General features: G+C 40.2%; 1 protein-coding gene across 1 annotated transcript in view; it reads left to right on the top strand.

Annotated features, from left to right (window-relative positions):
• The window catches only part of EHHADH (enoyl-CoA hydratase and 3-hydroxyacyl CoA dehydrogenase), a 37,583-nt gene extending 32,260 nt beyond the window's left edge, over positions 1–5,323 (top strand). The window contains exon 7 of the mRNA XM_019735860.3: positions 2,451–5,323. Within this exon, the coding sequence (XP_019591419.3) occupies positions 2,451–3,712 (1,262 nt within the window). The 3' untranslated portion in view covers positions 3,713–5,323. The remainder of the gene's footprint in view (positions 1–2,450) is intronic.
• Positions 5,324–13,422: the final 8,099 nt, after the last annotated feature.

The following is a 13,422-nucleotide window of genomic DNA, read 5'->3' as shown; positions in this document are numbered from 1 at the left end:
GAGATCTTATGGGGAATATTATGGGCCAATTGTAGATCACACATCCTTACCTCCAACCATTTTATTGACCAGAATTAGTCACAGGCCCTACCAACATACGAGTGATGTGGAAAATACAGTCTCTAATGTGTCCAGGGAGGAAAATGAAATGGTATGAGGAAGGAACAACATCTTTGCCATTGAATAATTTTTCTACATTTTCTGTTCTTCTTGCCTTTACTTAAAACATTATTCCCGCTCCTTTTCCCTTCCACAACTTTGATAGTGCATTTCCCCATTTTCACCTATCTCAAAATGATCTTTCTTCAAATATTTCTTCAAATATCTTTATATTAAAGCTTGTATTGATTCAGCCAACCAAATATAATCTCTTTTCTTTGAATCACCAAAGAAATGTCACTTATTTTACCTTACTTCTCACGTCACTTACTTTACCTTATATAAGGATGGATATTTGGGAACTTTTCTTCTTCCCACCACTAGATTATAAGCTCCCTAAGGACTGATACTTTTCATATTTTTTAATGGTTTTATTGAGGTTTAACTCATAGACCATAAAATTCACCCTTTTAAACAGTACAATTCCATGTAAAATGGTGCAGCTACTAATGGAATCATATAACATGTTTTCTGTGTGTGTGCCCAACTTTAACTTAGCATAATATTTTCAAGGTTCATCCACAATGTAACACTATCAGTACTTCATTCCTTTTTATGGCTGAGTAATATTTCACTGTATGGATATGCCACATGTTGTTTATCCATTCATCAGCGGGTGGGCATTTGTGTTGTTTCCACTTTTTGGCTATTTTGAATAATGCTGCTCTGAATATTTATGTACAAGTTTTGTGTGGACATATGTCTTTAATTCTCTTGGGGATACACACACACACACACACACACACACACACACACACACACACCCCTACCTAGAAGTGGAAATGCTGGATTATATGGTAACTCCATGTAATTCCATGTTTAACATTTGAGGAATTTCTAAACTGTTTTCCACAGCAGCTGCACCATTTTACTATCTGCCAGCAATGTATCAGGGTTCCAATTTCTCCACATCCTCTCCAGAACTTATTATTGCTTTTTTAATTATAGCTAATCTAGTGATTATGAAGTGGTAGCTCATTGTGGTTTTGATTTTAATTTAAAGATGACTATTGATGTTAGGTGTCTCGTCATATGCTTGTTGGGCATTTATGTATCTTCTGTGGAGAAATCTTTATTAGACCCTTTGCCTAATTTTAAACTGAGTTGTCCTTTTATTGTTGAGTTGTAAGAGTTCTTTATATATTTTGACACAAGTTTCTTCCCAAACTTATGATTTGCAAATATTTTCTCCCATTCTGTGGGTTCTTTTCACTTTCTTTATGGTGTCCTTTGAAGCACAAAAGTTTTAAATTTTGATGATATCCAGATTATCTAGTTTTTCTTTTGTTGTTTGTGCTTTTTATGTCATACCTAAGAAACCATTGCTTAATTCAAGGCCATGAGATTTACTCATAAGAGGTTTATTGTTTTATCTCTTACTTTGGACTGTTATCCCATTAAGTTTTGTATATGGTGTGAGGTAGGGCTCCAACATCATTCTTTTTGCATGTGGATATCCAGTTGTCCTAGTACCATTTGTTGAAAAGATGATTCTTTCCCCCATTGAATTATTTTGCAACTCTTGTCAAAAATCGATTAGCCATTAAGTGTATGAGTTTATTTCAACACTCTCAATTCTATTCTGTTGATCTATATGTCTATCCTTATGCTAGTACCACACTGTCTTGAATACTGTAGCTTTGTCATAAGTTTTGAAATTGGGAAGAGTGACATATTTTTCAATATTGTTTTGATTATTCTGGATTCTTTGTATTGCTATATGAATTTTAGGATCAGCTTGTTAATTCCTGCAAAAAACAAACAAACAAACAAAAAAACACAGTTGGATTTTTGATAGGGATTGCATTGGAACATCAGATCAATTAGGGTAGTATTGCCATCTTAACAATACTAAGCCTTCCAATTCACGAACATAGGATTCTTTCCATTTATTTAGGTCTTCTTTAATATCTCTCAATAATGTTTTCTTGGTTTTAGTGTACAGGTTTTGCAATTCTTCATTTAATTTATTCTGAAGTATTTTATTCTTTTTGATCCTATTGTAAGCAGAATTGTTATCTTAATGTATAGAAATACAATTGATTTTTGTATATTGATTTCGCATCCCGCCGAACTTGTTATTCTAATAGTGTGTGTGTGTATCCTACTGCTTGTTATATCCTCTAGTGCACTTGACACAGTGTCTAGCTTTAACTAGTATTGAATCCATTTGTATTCCTTGAATTGATCTCTCAAAATGCCACATTGCCACAGAAGCCTTCCAACCACTGAGTAATTTTCCATTTTCCAACAGCATTGAATCATTTTTTTCCCTTTACTCTTATCTACAGGCTTGGGAACAATGGGTCGAGGCATTGTCGTTTCTCTTGCAAAGGCCAAGATCCCTGTGGTTGCCGTAGAATCAGACAAACAGCAGCTAGAGACTGCAAACAGGGTAATAACCTCTCTCTTAGAAAAGGAACGAGCCAAAATGGAACAGAGTGGCCACCCTTGGTCAGGACCAAAACCCAGGTTAACTACATCTGTGAACGAGCTTGGTGATGTAGATTTAGTCATTGAAGCAGTATTTGAGGAAATGAACCTGAAGAAGCAGGTCTTTGCCAAACTGTCAGCTGTGTGCAAGCCAGAAGCTTTTTTGTGCACTAATACATCAGCCCTGGACATTGATGAGATTGCTTCTTCCACTGATCACCCCCACTTGGTCATCGGCACCCATTTCTTCTCACCAGCTCATGTCATGAAGTTGTTAGAAGTTATTCCCAGTCGATACTCTTCTCCTACTACCATTGCCACTGTTATGAACTTATCAAAAAAGATCAACAAAATTGGAGTAGTTGTAGGCAACTGTTTTGGATTTGTTGGGAATCGAATGTTGAATCCTTATTACAATCAGACATATTTCTTGTTAGAAGACGGCAGTAAGCCAGAGGAGATAGATCAGGTGCTGGAAGACTTTGGTTTCAAAATGGGACCTTTTAGAGTATCTGATCTTGCTGGGTTAGATGTGGGTTGGAAATCTCGAAAGGGACGAGGTCTTACTGGACCTACGTTGCCTCCAGGAACTCCTGCCCGAAAGCGAGGCACCAGGAGATATTGCCCAATTCCTGATATGCTCTGTGAATCAGGACGATTTGGCCAAAAGACAGGTAAGGGCTGGTACCAATATGACAAGCCATTGGGTAGGATTCACAAACCTGATCCCTGGATTTCCAAATTTCTGTCACAGTACAGAGAAACCCATCACATTAAACCACGTATCATTAGCCAGGATGAGATCCTCGAGCGCTGCTTATATTCACTCATCAACGAAGCGTTCCGTATCTTGGAAGAGGGGATGGCTGCCAGCCCGGAGCACATTGATGTTGTCTACTTACATGGCTATGGATGGCCAAGGCACACGGGTGGGCCCATGTTCTATGCTTCCACAGTTGGGCTGCCCATAGTGCTAGAGAAGTTGCAGAAATATTACAGGCAGAATCCTGATATTCCCCAACTGGAACCTTGTAACTATCTGAAAAAATTGGCTTCCCAAGGAAACCCTCCTCTGAAAGAATGGCAAAGCTTGGCAGGACCCCCCAGCAGTAAATTGTAATTCAGCTGTCAAGGCTATGCCTCACATGCAGGCATGACGTCATGCTCACTGAAGTTCATTGAAATTAAATCCAAAGATCCAAAGTAAGATTGCTCTGAAATACAAAGCAAAAGAAATCATCAGTCAGCTAAACCTCTTTGGGTCTTCTGTCTGATGATTCCAATGGGTCAAATATTCCGTAATATGCTTTCTATGCCTCTGAATCTGTCCTTATCAGATAAATTATTTCAATCCCAATGAATAAAAACATGTTAGTACCTTAACAGCTAAGGAGAAAGGCTCAGGAATCAGTTGAGGGTCTCAAGTGCTTTTATCATTGGAGAAAGATGTCATCAATTAATAACTGATAACAGCAACTAAGTCATAAATTCATTTTGACCCCCTTCAACCTCACACTCATAGGAATGATAGGAAATCTTATGCATCCTTCATTCAGTAAACATTCATTGTGCCTCCCTGAGCGTCTTGCACAGCACTAGGCAGACCTAGAGTCCAGAGGGGCATTAACTCAGCATGGATGAGTTTAGTCCATAGTCTCTGAGGCAGAGGTAGTAACCAGAAAGAGGGGCAGGGTATCAAAGGCAGAAAAGAGTTGAAGTTGTAGGAGAAACACAGTTGGGAACTGGTGAGGAAACCAAGTACTTCAGACCAGAATAGGGAACTCAGAGTAGCTTGTCCAGTCGTGCTCAATACATCAGTTCTGTCCAAGGCCCTGTCACATGTGCACAGTTGTGCTCGCTGCCTGCAAAGGGCTCTGTAATGTTTGTTGATAATTTCCTCAAGATCAGGGGATGTCCACAACCTGGTCTTTCTTTACTCTTTTATTCATGGAGAAATAACAGATAGTAATAAGTTGCTGACTTAGTGTAAGAAGGGATCTTAAAGAACATCTAACCTCCTCTGACTCTGTGAAAGAGTAATAATGCCACTTTTCCTGTCATGATAAAGCCTTTGTGATGTTGGGTATAGAAATGGTTAAGTCTTGAAAAATCTAAAATTATTGCAAAACATCTTTTGTGTAATTTTGTTATAATTATAAGACTTCTCTTGTAACTTTTTTGTGTGTTAAAAGTTGAGGGGTTAGTCAACACAAAAACTTATATACAGATATTTATAGCAAAATTATTCATAATAGCCCCAAACTGGAAACAACCTAAGTGTCCATCACTTAGGCTGGATGGAAAAACAAAGTGTGGGATAGCCAAGCAATAGAATATTTGGCCATAAAAAGAGATGAAGTACTGATACATACTACAACATGATGAACCTTGAAAATATTATGCTAAGTGAAAGAAGCCAGTCACAAAAGGCATAGTGTGCGAACATTTATATGAAATGTTCAGACTAGGCAAATCTATAGAGACCGAAATCAGATTAGCGGTTGCCTAAAGCTGGAGTGATTTGGGGTGGGGAGAATGGGGAGTGATGGCTAATGGGTACAGGGTTTCTTTTTGGGTGTATGAAAATGTTCTGAAATTTTTGTGGTGGTGGTGGTTATGTATAACTCTGTGAATCTACTAAAAACTGTTGAATTGTACACCTTAAATGGGTTAATTATATGGTATGTGAATTATCTCAATAAAGTTGTTAATAAATAAGTAAAAAACCAAATTGACTCAAGTTGTTGTCCTTCAGTGTGCTGTAAATGAACTGTTTTCACAATATTTTCACCTGTGAACCCAAACAAAATTCTCAATAGTTCTGATAGAGGAATCTTGAATGAATATAGTATAAGTTTGTCATTGTCAATAAAAAGCAAAAAAGCCTCAAAACATCCCTGGAGTGTGCCTTGAGTTGCAGTTGAATTTAGAATAATTTTTAAGATGAATATTGCTGGAGTTTATATAAATTTGTCTTTGAAATTAAAGAAAAAAATAGAAAAGATTCCTGAAAGTAGTAACTTTGTCTGCAAAGTAACTTATTTTTAAATTAATGTAAACACACACACACACACTTTTTCTTCTTGAGACCTTGAGTGGATTTTATTTTGAGCTCTTAAAACTCATTTTCACCCTACACTATCCTCTAGATTGCAGCTTTGAAACTATAGTGTCTATGACTAGATTTTATGAGTCAATAATCCCTGAAATTTTACAGTTTGTGTACACGTGTCTGAATGCATTTCTTAGAAAAGATACCATATCTGACATCATATTCTCAAAAGTGTTTCTGACTTAATAAAGGTTAAGGACCAATATTCTATATAGAAATTAAATGGGAAGAAGAAATAAGAGTTTATTTGTTATCAAAGGAGGCAAACCTAATTCTAATTTGTTGGGTCCTATGCACAACAATGGTTAATATGATGAAACCTTTCCAAAATATCCTATCCCATCCTTGTAAACATATGTCATGCGGGGAGTCATGTGGGAGACCCTGCTTGCTGCGCCATGTGTCATGCGGGGTGTCATGCGGAGTCTCTGGTCCCGCTCCCCACATAAGAACGCAGGCTATGGTGAGGCCATAAAGGAACACCCACGGAGCCATAGGTAGGGGAGTCATAGCATTATATTCTCGCTGGCGGCTGGGTTGGACACACAGGAAGCAGGAGCCACACTGTTCGCAACCCGCCGTCCTAACTGCAACCCGCTCTTGTTAGCTCAGCCACCATCTTCTTACTAGCCCCCCATTTTTGCTGCTAGTGTAGCCACGGCAGTTATATTAGTGGCCAATCGCTCACTGGTTACAGCTGACGGCCCACTAACCACAGCTGATGGCCATCCAATCACAGTCGATGGCCGTTTACTACCCGTGTGAGCACCTTTCCACGTGAGGGCGAGAGCCTGGAAACTGCACTCCTGGCTCTGTACCCACATGTACTTTCTTAAAAGGATTATTTTGTTGTTGTTAATAATTTTAAAACTACCTTTTTAAAAAAAAGCTTCTGAATGATGTTTTAAAAATGTGTTCCAAAGGTAATTGACTCTGATGAGAACGATATATTAGAAGCACCCTTGAAGATTTGCCATAATACTCCAGCTTTAAAGATGTGACTAATGATGTTACTGAAATCAGTAAAGCCACTGTGCAGCTGCAGTTGTCATCTACTTAATTCATTTCCAGCAGGAACAGGTGTGTGTGAGAGCGATAAAGTGAGGGATCCCAAACTACTCTGATTAATGAGGTTACAGAATTGTGTATGCAAATCATACTCCACAGCACCATAGGAACCTGGTATTTCCAGAGTCTTCCATTTGTCTTTAAAACAGATACTTGTAAATCAGAAAGACTGCAGGCTCACTAGATTGTCTGAACCCTTTTGATAGCCATTGATGAAATTAATATAAATCAACTTCTCTGAACTGTGATTAGAAACAGCTTTCTGCAAGAACAGAATAGTCTTTGACTATGCTTGGGATTACCAGTGCCATCTGCTTATCTCACCAGGTTATGTATCTTTCGTGATTAACAGACAAATTGCACCACTTCCTGGCAGGACAGCAGCACTGTACACCTCGGAGAGAACCATGTGTACTGTGGTCCAAGGGGCTGCTGTTCACATAGAGATGATGCAACACCTGGTATTGTTACCAGGGCACTTCGTGTAGAGATTTCAAGCTCAAAACTTTTTCTTCTGTGTATTGCTGTAAGTATCTTTCTAAACAAAAGTTAGTTGACAAAAGTAGAGGGAAAGTCTCTGTTTAGATTGGTGTCCCCAATGGGACCGAATTCTTAGAAAGATTACATCTTGTCTGTTCTAAGTTGTTTTCTTTTTTTTTCTAGTGCCCTGAGAAAGAAGAACATGGGAGAGATGCACAGGGATTTTTAATTCCTGTCCAAAGAATTTCATGGCACTTCAGTTGTAATATGTACTTGTTCTCTTTCACCAAACTTTAAGTAGCCTGGCAGAATAAGTACCTGAAAGCCTCTGATAAGATGGCATGAGCAGAGCTGATGCAATCTATCTCGTGTACATCTTTCACATTAGGGTTATTCCACCTTTTCTAGGAGGAAGTAGTTGCTAACAGAAGCAGTTGCTAATTCTAGCCATAATGTGAGATCCTTAGGATGAGGTAGGGTAAAACCTTCTCTAACCAAATCATAAGTGTACCGGAATCCCGAAGGCTGCCAAGTCCTAGAGAGTTGTTGATTTGTACATTTTGGCAGGGATTGTTGGCTGCCCCACAACGTTTCTCTTCTTCTGTAGTAATAAACTTCTCAATTTTTAGACTTGGTTGCTCAAAATCACACAGTATGCTTGTCAGCTTCTCTTGAATCCAAGAGAACATGTGACTAGGATCCACACAATAGGATGCATGTGAAAGTGTCACATGGCAGCTTCTGGGAACCTACTTTAAGAGTCAGATGATGCCCGTTTCTTTTTTGTCCATTCCTCCATCTTGCTTCCTGGAACGCAGATGTGATGGCTGGAGTTTGACCCACTATTTTGGACTGCGAGGACAAAGGTCATGCCCTAAGGATAGCAGAATGGAGGGTTATAAAGAGCTTGGTCCCTGAGGACCTCATGAAGCAGAGTTAATGCTCTCTTCCAACAGTCATTTATATGAGAAAGAAATCAACTCCTATCATGGTTCCTATAGGTCTTTAAATATTCACAGCTAACCCTAATCCCAATTAATGCAGGTGGGGTCCAAGAATTAGTGGGGAGATATGTATTTGTTTTTTGTTTTGTTTTTCTTAGTATCATAGGTAAGTCTGCTGCACAGGCAGTTTTGAGACTCTAGTCTCATTAAATAGGATTTCTTGTTGTTTTTATACGGGGAACAGGATTTTATTGGGGAACAGTGTGTACTTCCAGGACTTTTTTTTTTTTCCAAGTCAAGTTGTTGTCCTTACAATCTTAGTTGTGGAGGGCACAGCTCAGCTCCAGGTCCAGTTGCCGTTGCTAGTTGCAGGGGGCACAGCCCACTATCCCTTGCTGGAGTCGAACCAGCAACCTTGTGGTTGAGAGCCCACTGGCCCATGTGGTAATCCAACCGGCAGCCTTCGGAGTTAGGAGCACAGAGCTCCAACCTCCTGAGCAACTGGGCTGGCTCCGGATTTCTTGTTTTAAGAAAAAAATTTTTTTTTGCCAGTGTGATATGTTTTTCAACTCCATGTTGAATTGCTCATAAATTTTTATGTTATGTTTCACATTTAATTGTTGTCGGCAGTTCATGGAGACATCAGTAAGAACCTGAGAATAGGAGTTTAAATCAATATTTAGTAGAGAACAGTCTCACAGGCCTACTTGAACCTCAAATTGACTCCTACTTAGAGATAAAAAACAGTCACAAAAAAAGTGTGTATTATTAGAAGAAAAGGTGGTCAACAATGGCACAAAGGAAAAGAAGAGCAATTCGAGAAGCAGAATCTCTCAGCACCGACCAAACAGAAGTGCTGAATTTGGGGTGCACCAAGCTTCTGCTCACTAGATCAGAGATCTCCAAAATGAGGTGCCTCCACCCATGACAGTGTGAAAGACGATCTATACAGGTGCAGAAAGAAAATATTTAGAACTACTCTTAGTAGCTATTTTTGTCTAAAAATAAGAAATTAATCTTTCATATACATATGGACACTGTTGTTCTCACCAGGTTGCATCTCAGCCAAATGTCAGGAATGGAGTTTCCTGAAGGAAGAGGGCAAATTCCAAAATGCAGAGAGGTTGACAGCGGCCTCCTCCCTCTTACATTTGCTTTCAGCATATTGAGAAATATTGCACATTATGTATGTTGGGGGAAGCAGATATTTGGACTAAATTATTAAATCAAATTAAATGAACCCTCACAAAGATTCCTTGAAAGGAAGCACAGTTGAAGTTAATACAAATAATGCAAACAAGGGTGAGCAACAAAAAAATGGCAGAGCTGGTAGTTCTGGTGTCAGCTTTTGTCAGCTGCATTGCAAGGTAGGATGAGTTAGTCAGATCTGGCAAGAAGTTGGCCAAGAAATTTTGAAATTATCAAGAAGATTATTAAAAATATTAATTTATAACCTACCATTCATGATGAAGTTAACAGTATGCAATCATCACCTATTAGCAAAATATTTTAATATTTTGTGTATTTCATTATGTCATCTTTTACAAATTTCTATTTTATTGTGTTTTATCATGTACACATGTATGTCAATATGATGGTAAAAATATTTACTTTATAAACATCTTACATACGAGTATTAGAGATGGACACTACAAATTTATGTGATGTACTACCCAGATCCTCTTTTAATAATGAAAGATTTATTCTCCCTGCTGCCAGGACGACTGCCAGAAAATGGCCTTTGGGAACTGCCTTGGTCAAGATCACATCTTCTTCCAAAGGTACCCTGCATCCAATGACTGTTCAATGCAGGAGTGTAAGTGTGTGATCGTCCTGTTATAACTTTGAAGGGCTGACATCTTTAGAGCTCCCAGTGACATAGGGCTGAGGTATCGCATTGCGACTGCTCCCTCTGCTCAGTCCTGCTTCCTTCCCCTCTTTTTCACAGGTGTTGATCCCAAGAGCACTCCCTAAACATTCTGCACACTAATGTCCATCTTAGAGTCTGCTTCCCAGTGAATCCAAACTACAACAATGGAGATGCAAAATGAACACTGTTTAGAAACAGGTGGCCCACATGCTATCAGCTCTCTGGCATTTAAGAGACTTCTTTTGATCTCACATGTCATCAATTTTTATAAATAGTCTATGTGCGCTAGAAAAGAATGTGCCCTCTCTGTTTGATGAATATGGGATTCTAATATCAAGCTTGTTAATTATGTTAGTAAAGTTAGTCAAGCCTTGATGATATTTTATCTGTAGTTCTGCTTCCTCCTCCTGTGATAAGGGTCAATTACCCATGCCTGGGTGGTGGCTCGTTTCCTTAGCGCAAAAAGCTGGAAGGGACTGAGTGGCACATCTTGCTTAAAAAAGGCTCTTACTACGTCCCTGTGGAAGCATTTCCCCTCTAGGAACCAGGACTTCTACATCTCAGAGTGTTAGTTGCTGGTACAAGAAGCAAAATTTCCCCAAAAGGTCAATGGCAGTGATGATAAATGGGGCCACTTGTAGCTTCACTCTTTGGTTCCTATAACCCTGTATTTTAACTATTAGGAACATAACATCATATATATATATATATATATATATATATATATATATATATATAATGGTTATATATATATATATAGTATATATATAATGGTTATCAATTTGGGGTGTAAACTGAATCCCGAAGGATGGTATCCCATCCTCACAGGATATTATCTTCAAGCTGGCACATCAGTGGTACCATCAAAGAGATAGTCCGTTTCTCTGTTAGGAAAGCTAGTAGTTCTGGGTGGCGTAGTATGTGGTCAGAGGAGGGAATTTGTGATCATATGCTCACCTCTTGACCATGTTTGTTTTAAAGTGTGACCTTTGGTCTGAGGCAATATTATGCAGGCTCTTGTGTCACTGGCTCAGATCTTCTCTAGGTCCTTGGAAAAGGAAGCCCTGCAATCAGGAAAAGAAAACTCACACATGGAATATATGTTAATCACAGTCAAGATAATCACTGAGGTGCTGACCAAAGAATTCTCATGTAATTGACTTATTACCAAGTGGTTGGTTGGTTTCCTTGAAGGATAATACAGTGTCTGAGCAAGTTGTACATTCAGCAACTAGATCAGCCTTAGAGAGTAGGAGTCCATTCTGTTGAGCTCAGGCTGCCAACCCTTCAACCAAGCCTGCTCTATTCATGGGCCGTTTGTGCCAGGCTGAAGTAGGCAATGATAGTGTCTGGTTGATGTCAGCTAGCTTGGCCACTCTGTCTACCTGGTTGCTTAATTCATCTGTGGTAGATGTTTTCTGGATGGCATTAACATTGATGCACAGCTCTTCACACTTCGTTTCCACTTGCCTAGATCCATCCTTCAATTGCCTGGTTCCTGCTCTTCTCTATCTTCCAATATTTCTCTTTCCAGGCCCTGACCAATCATCCAAGCTGTTTGTCATTGCCTGTGTATTCTCACCTCCAGCCACTTCTCTGAGCCTTTTGATTCCTTCTTCCACCATCAGCCATGGCAGTTCCGGCATTTCTACTTCACTAAGTATGCCATCACTTTCTCTAAGCCTCCAAGAGCCAACCTAGCAGTATGTTAGTAATGTGTCCTAGAGTCTTTGCCTAGGTGCTAAATCCTGTGTCAGAGAGAGTGTTTCCATATCAACAAACTCTCCCTACCAAAGTTTCTGTTCTGTGTCCCTTGATCCAGCATGCTAAGCGTCCACTCCCAAACATACTCTCCCCAGCTTCTGCTGCTAAGTGTTGCCTAGATCTGATAGCTCCTTGAGGATGTAAAGCCTTTTCTTCCTTAGTAGTCTCAGAACTTCCCTGAATCAGTTATTTTGTAAGTTAACTCTAACTACTGTTCTGTTGGCTAGGAGGGGAGGTATTTCCTAAACTGGGCATGTATCTTGCAAGACAGAAGCCTCTGAATTGTCTTTGAGCAAGTGGGGAGCACTAGTATTTAACAAGGAGGGGCGGGCCTCCACTGCAGGTCCAAAGCTTTCAGGGGACTCTCAGAACTTGAGATTTTCAAATCAATTGACCCAGATGTCCTCATTGCAAGTCAGAAGGTCCCACTTCTTCACAGTCAAGGCCCTAACACTGGCATAGCAGAATTGCTATGAGACTCCAATCTTCTCTGGAACTCCATTTCCCTTGTAATTAAGTCCTGGGCCTGATCCTCTGCTTTTCCTGCCCAGTGACTACAGGAGATTGGCCTCTTACATGCTGCTGGGGAAGGTCTCTGATGTTCATAGTATTCACAGTTCCTCTCACATTGGTAATGAACTACCTTCACACCTTTTATTGTGTTTCTCTAGTGTAGCCATAGCCCCCAGCAACAGCCATCTGACTCCCTGTAATTACAACTTCCTATAAACCTTTCAAATACCTGAGATATAGCTCTCATTACCTCCTACTGATATCCCATTTCAACTTCTCCACTGATGAAAGTTTTAACTTTTGCAGAGTTGCAGCATGCTAGGAGCTATCAATGCTCCACTGACCACCAGCGATGCCATTTTCATCGCCAGTTGGCTGGTTCGTGATCCCACTCCAAAATCCCATTTGGGAGTTGGCTGCCCAGGACCACTTGTGCTAACAACTGTCATAAGCCAAGTTCCCTGGGAAAAAGGCTCTGAGGTAGAGATTTCCATGCAGGAGGTCCAGGGAAGAGTGCCTTTGGGAACAATACCTGCAAAGGAGTGAAGAATGCAAGACTTAGCAGGAGTTGAACTCTGAGGCGATATAGCAGAAGCTTCATCAGACCCTTGGGGAGCTCTGAGGCTCAGACAGCCCTTCAGGGATGGCCTGAAAAGAGGCAGCGAATTAGCCTTTCTATCCCCACCTTCAGTTACTTTGATGTGGGAGACATGGAGGAGAGCATGGCCTCGGACCAGGCATCTACCTTAGCCAAGGTCAGAATACTTGGAGGAACTCAGGTCCTTAGCTTCTTTCAGCAGCCAATACTCCCGACAGCTGAGGGAATAAGTGCCTTTGTGCTGAAAGGTGGGAATCTGGCCAGTGCACCACAGCACCCCCAACGCAGCTTCTGCCTTACAGGTCTCTGTATTGCTCTCACCACGCCTCATTCCCGCTTTGGTCAGCGATGACAAGAAGCCCCGAACTCCCAGCTATACTTTGTCACCTGGCTTCTTATCCCCATACATCTCTGTACATCTCCTGATGCCTTGCCTCCTTCATCTTTCCAAATCCTCCCCTTGAATCCTCTGGAATTCATA

Source organism: Rhinolophus sinicus, chromosome 17 (genome assembly GCF_057876585.1).
Source record: "Rhinolophus sinicus isolate RSI-liver-muscle chromosome 17, RSI-T2T, whole genome shotgun sequence".
In the NCBI taxonomy this organism is placed as follows: domain Eukaryota; kingdom Metazoa; phylum Chordata; class Mammalia; order Chiroptera; family Rhinolophidae; genus Rhinolophus; species Rhinolophus sinicus.
Note: the sequence above shows the minus strand (reverse complement) of the source record. Positions and strands in the feature narration are given on the sequence as shown.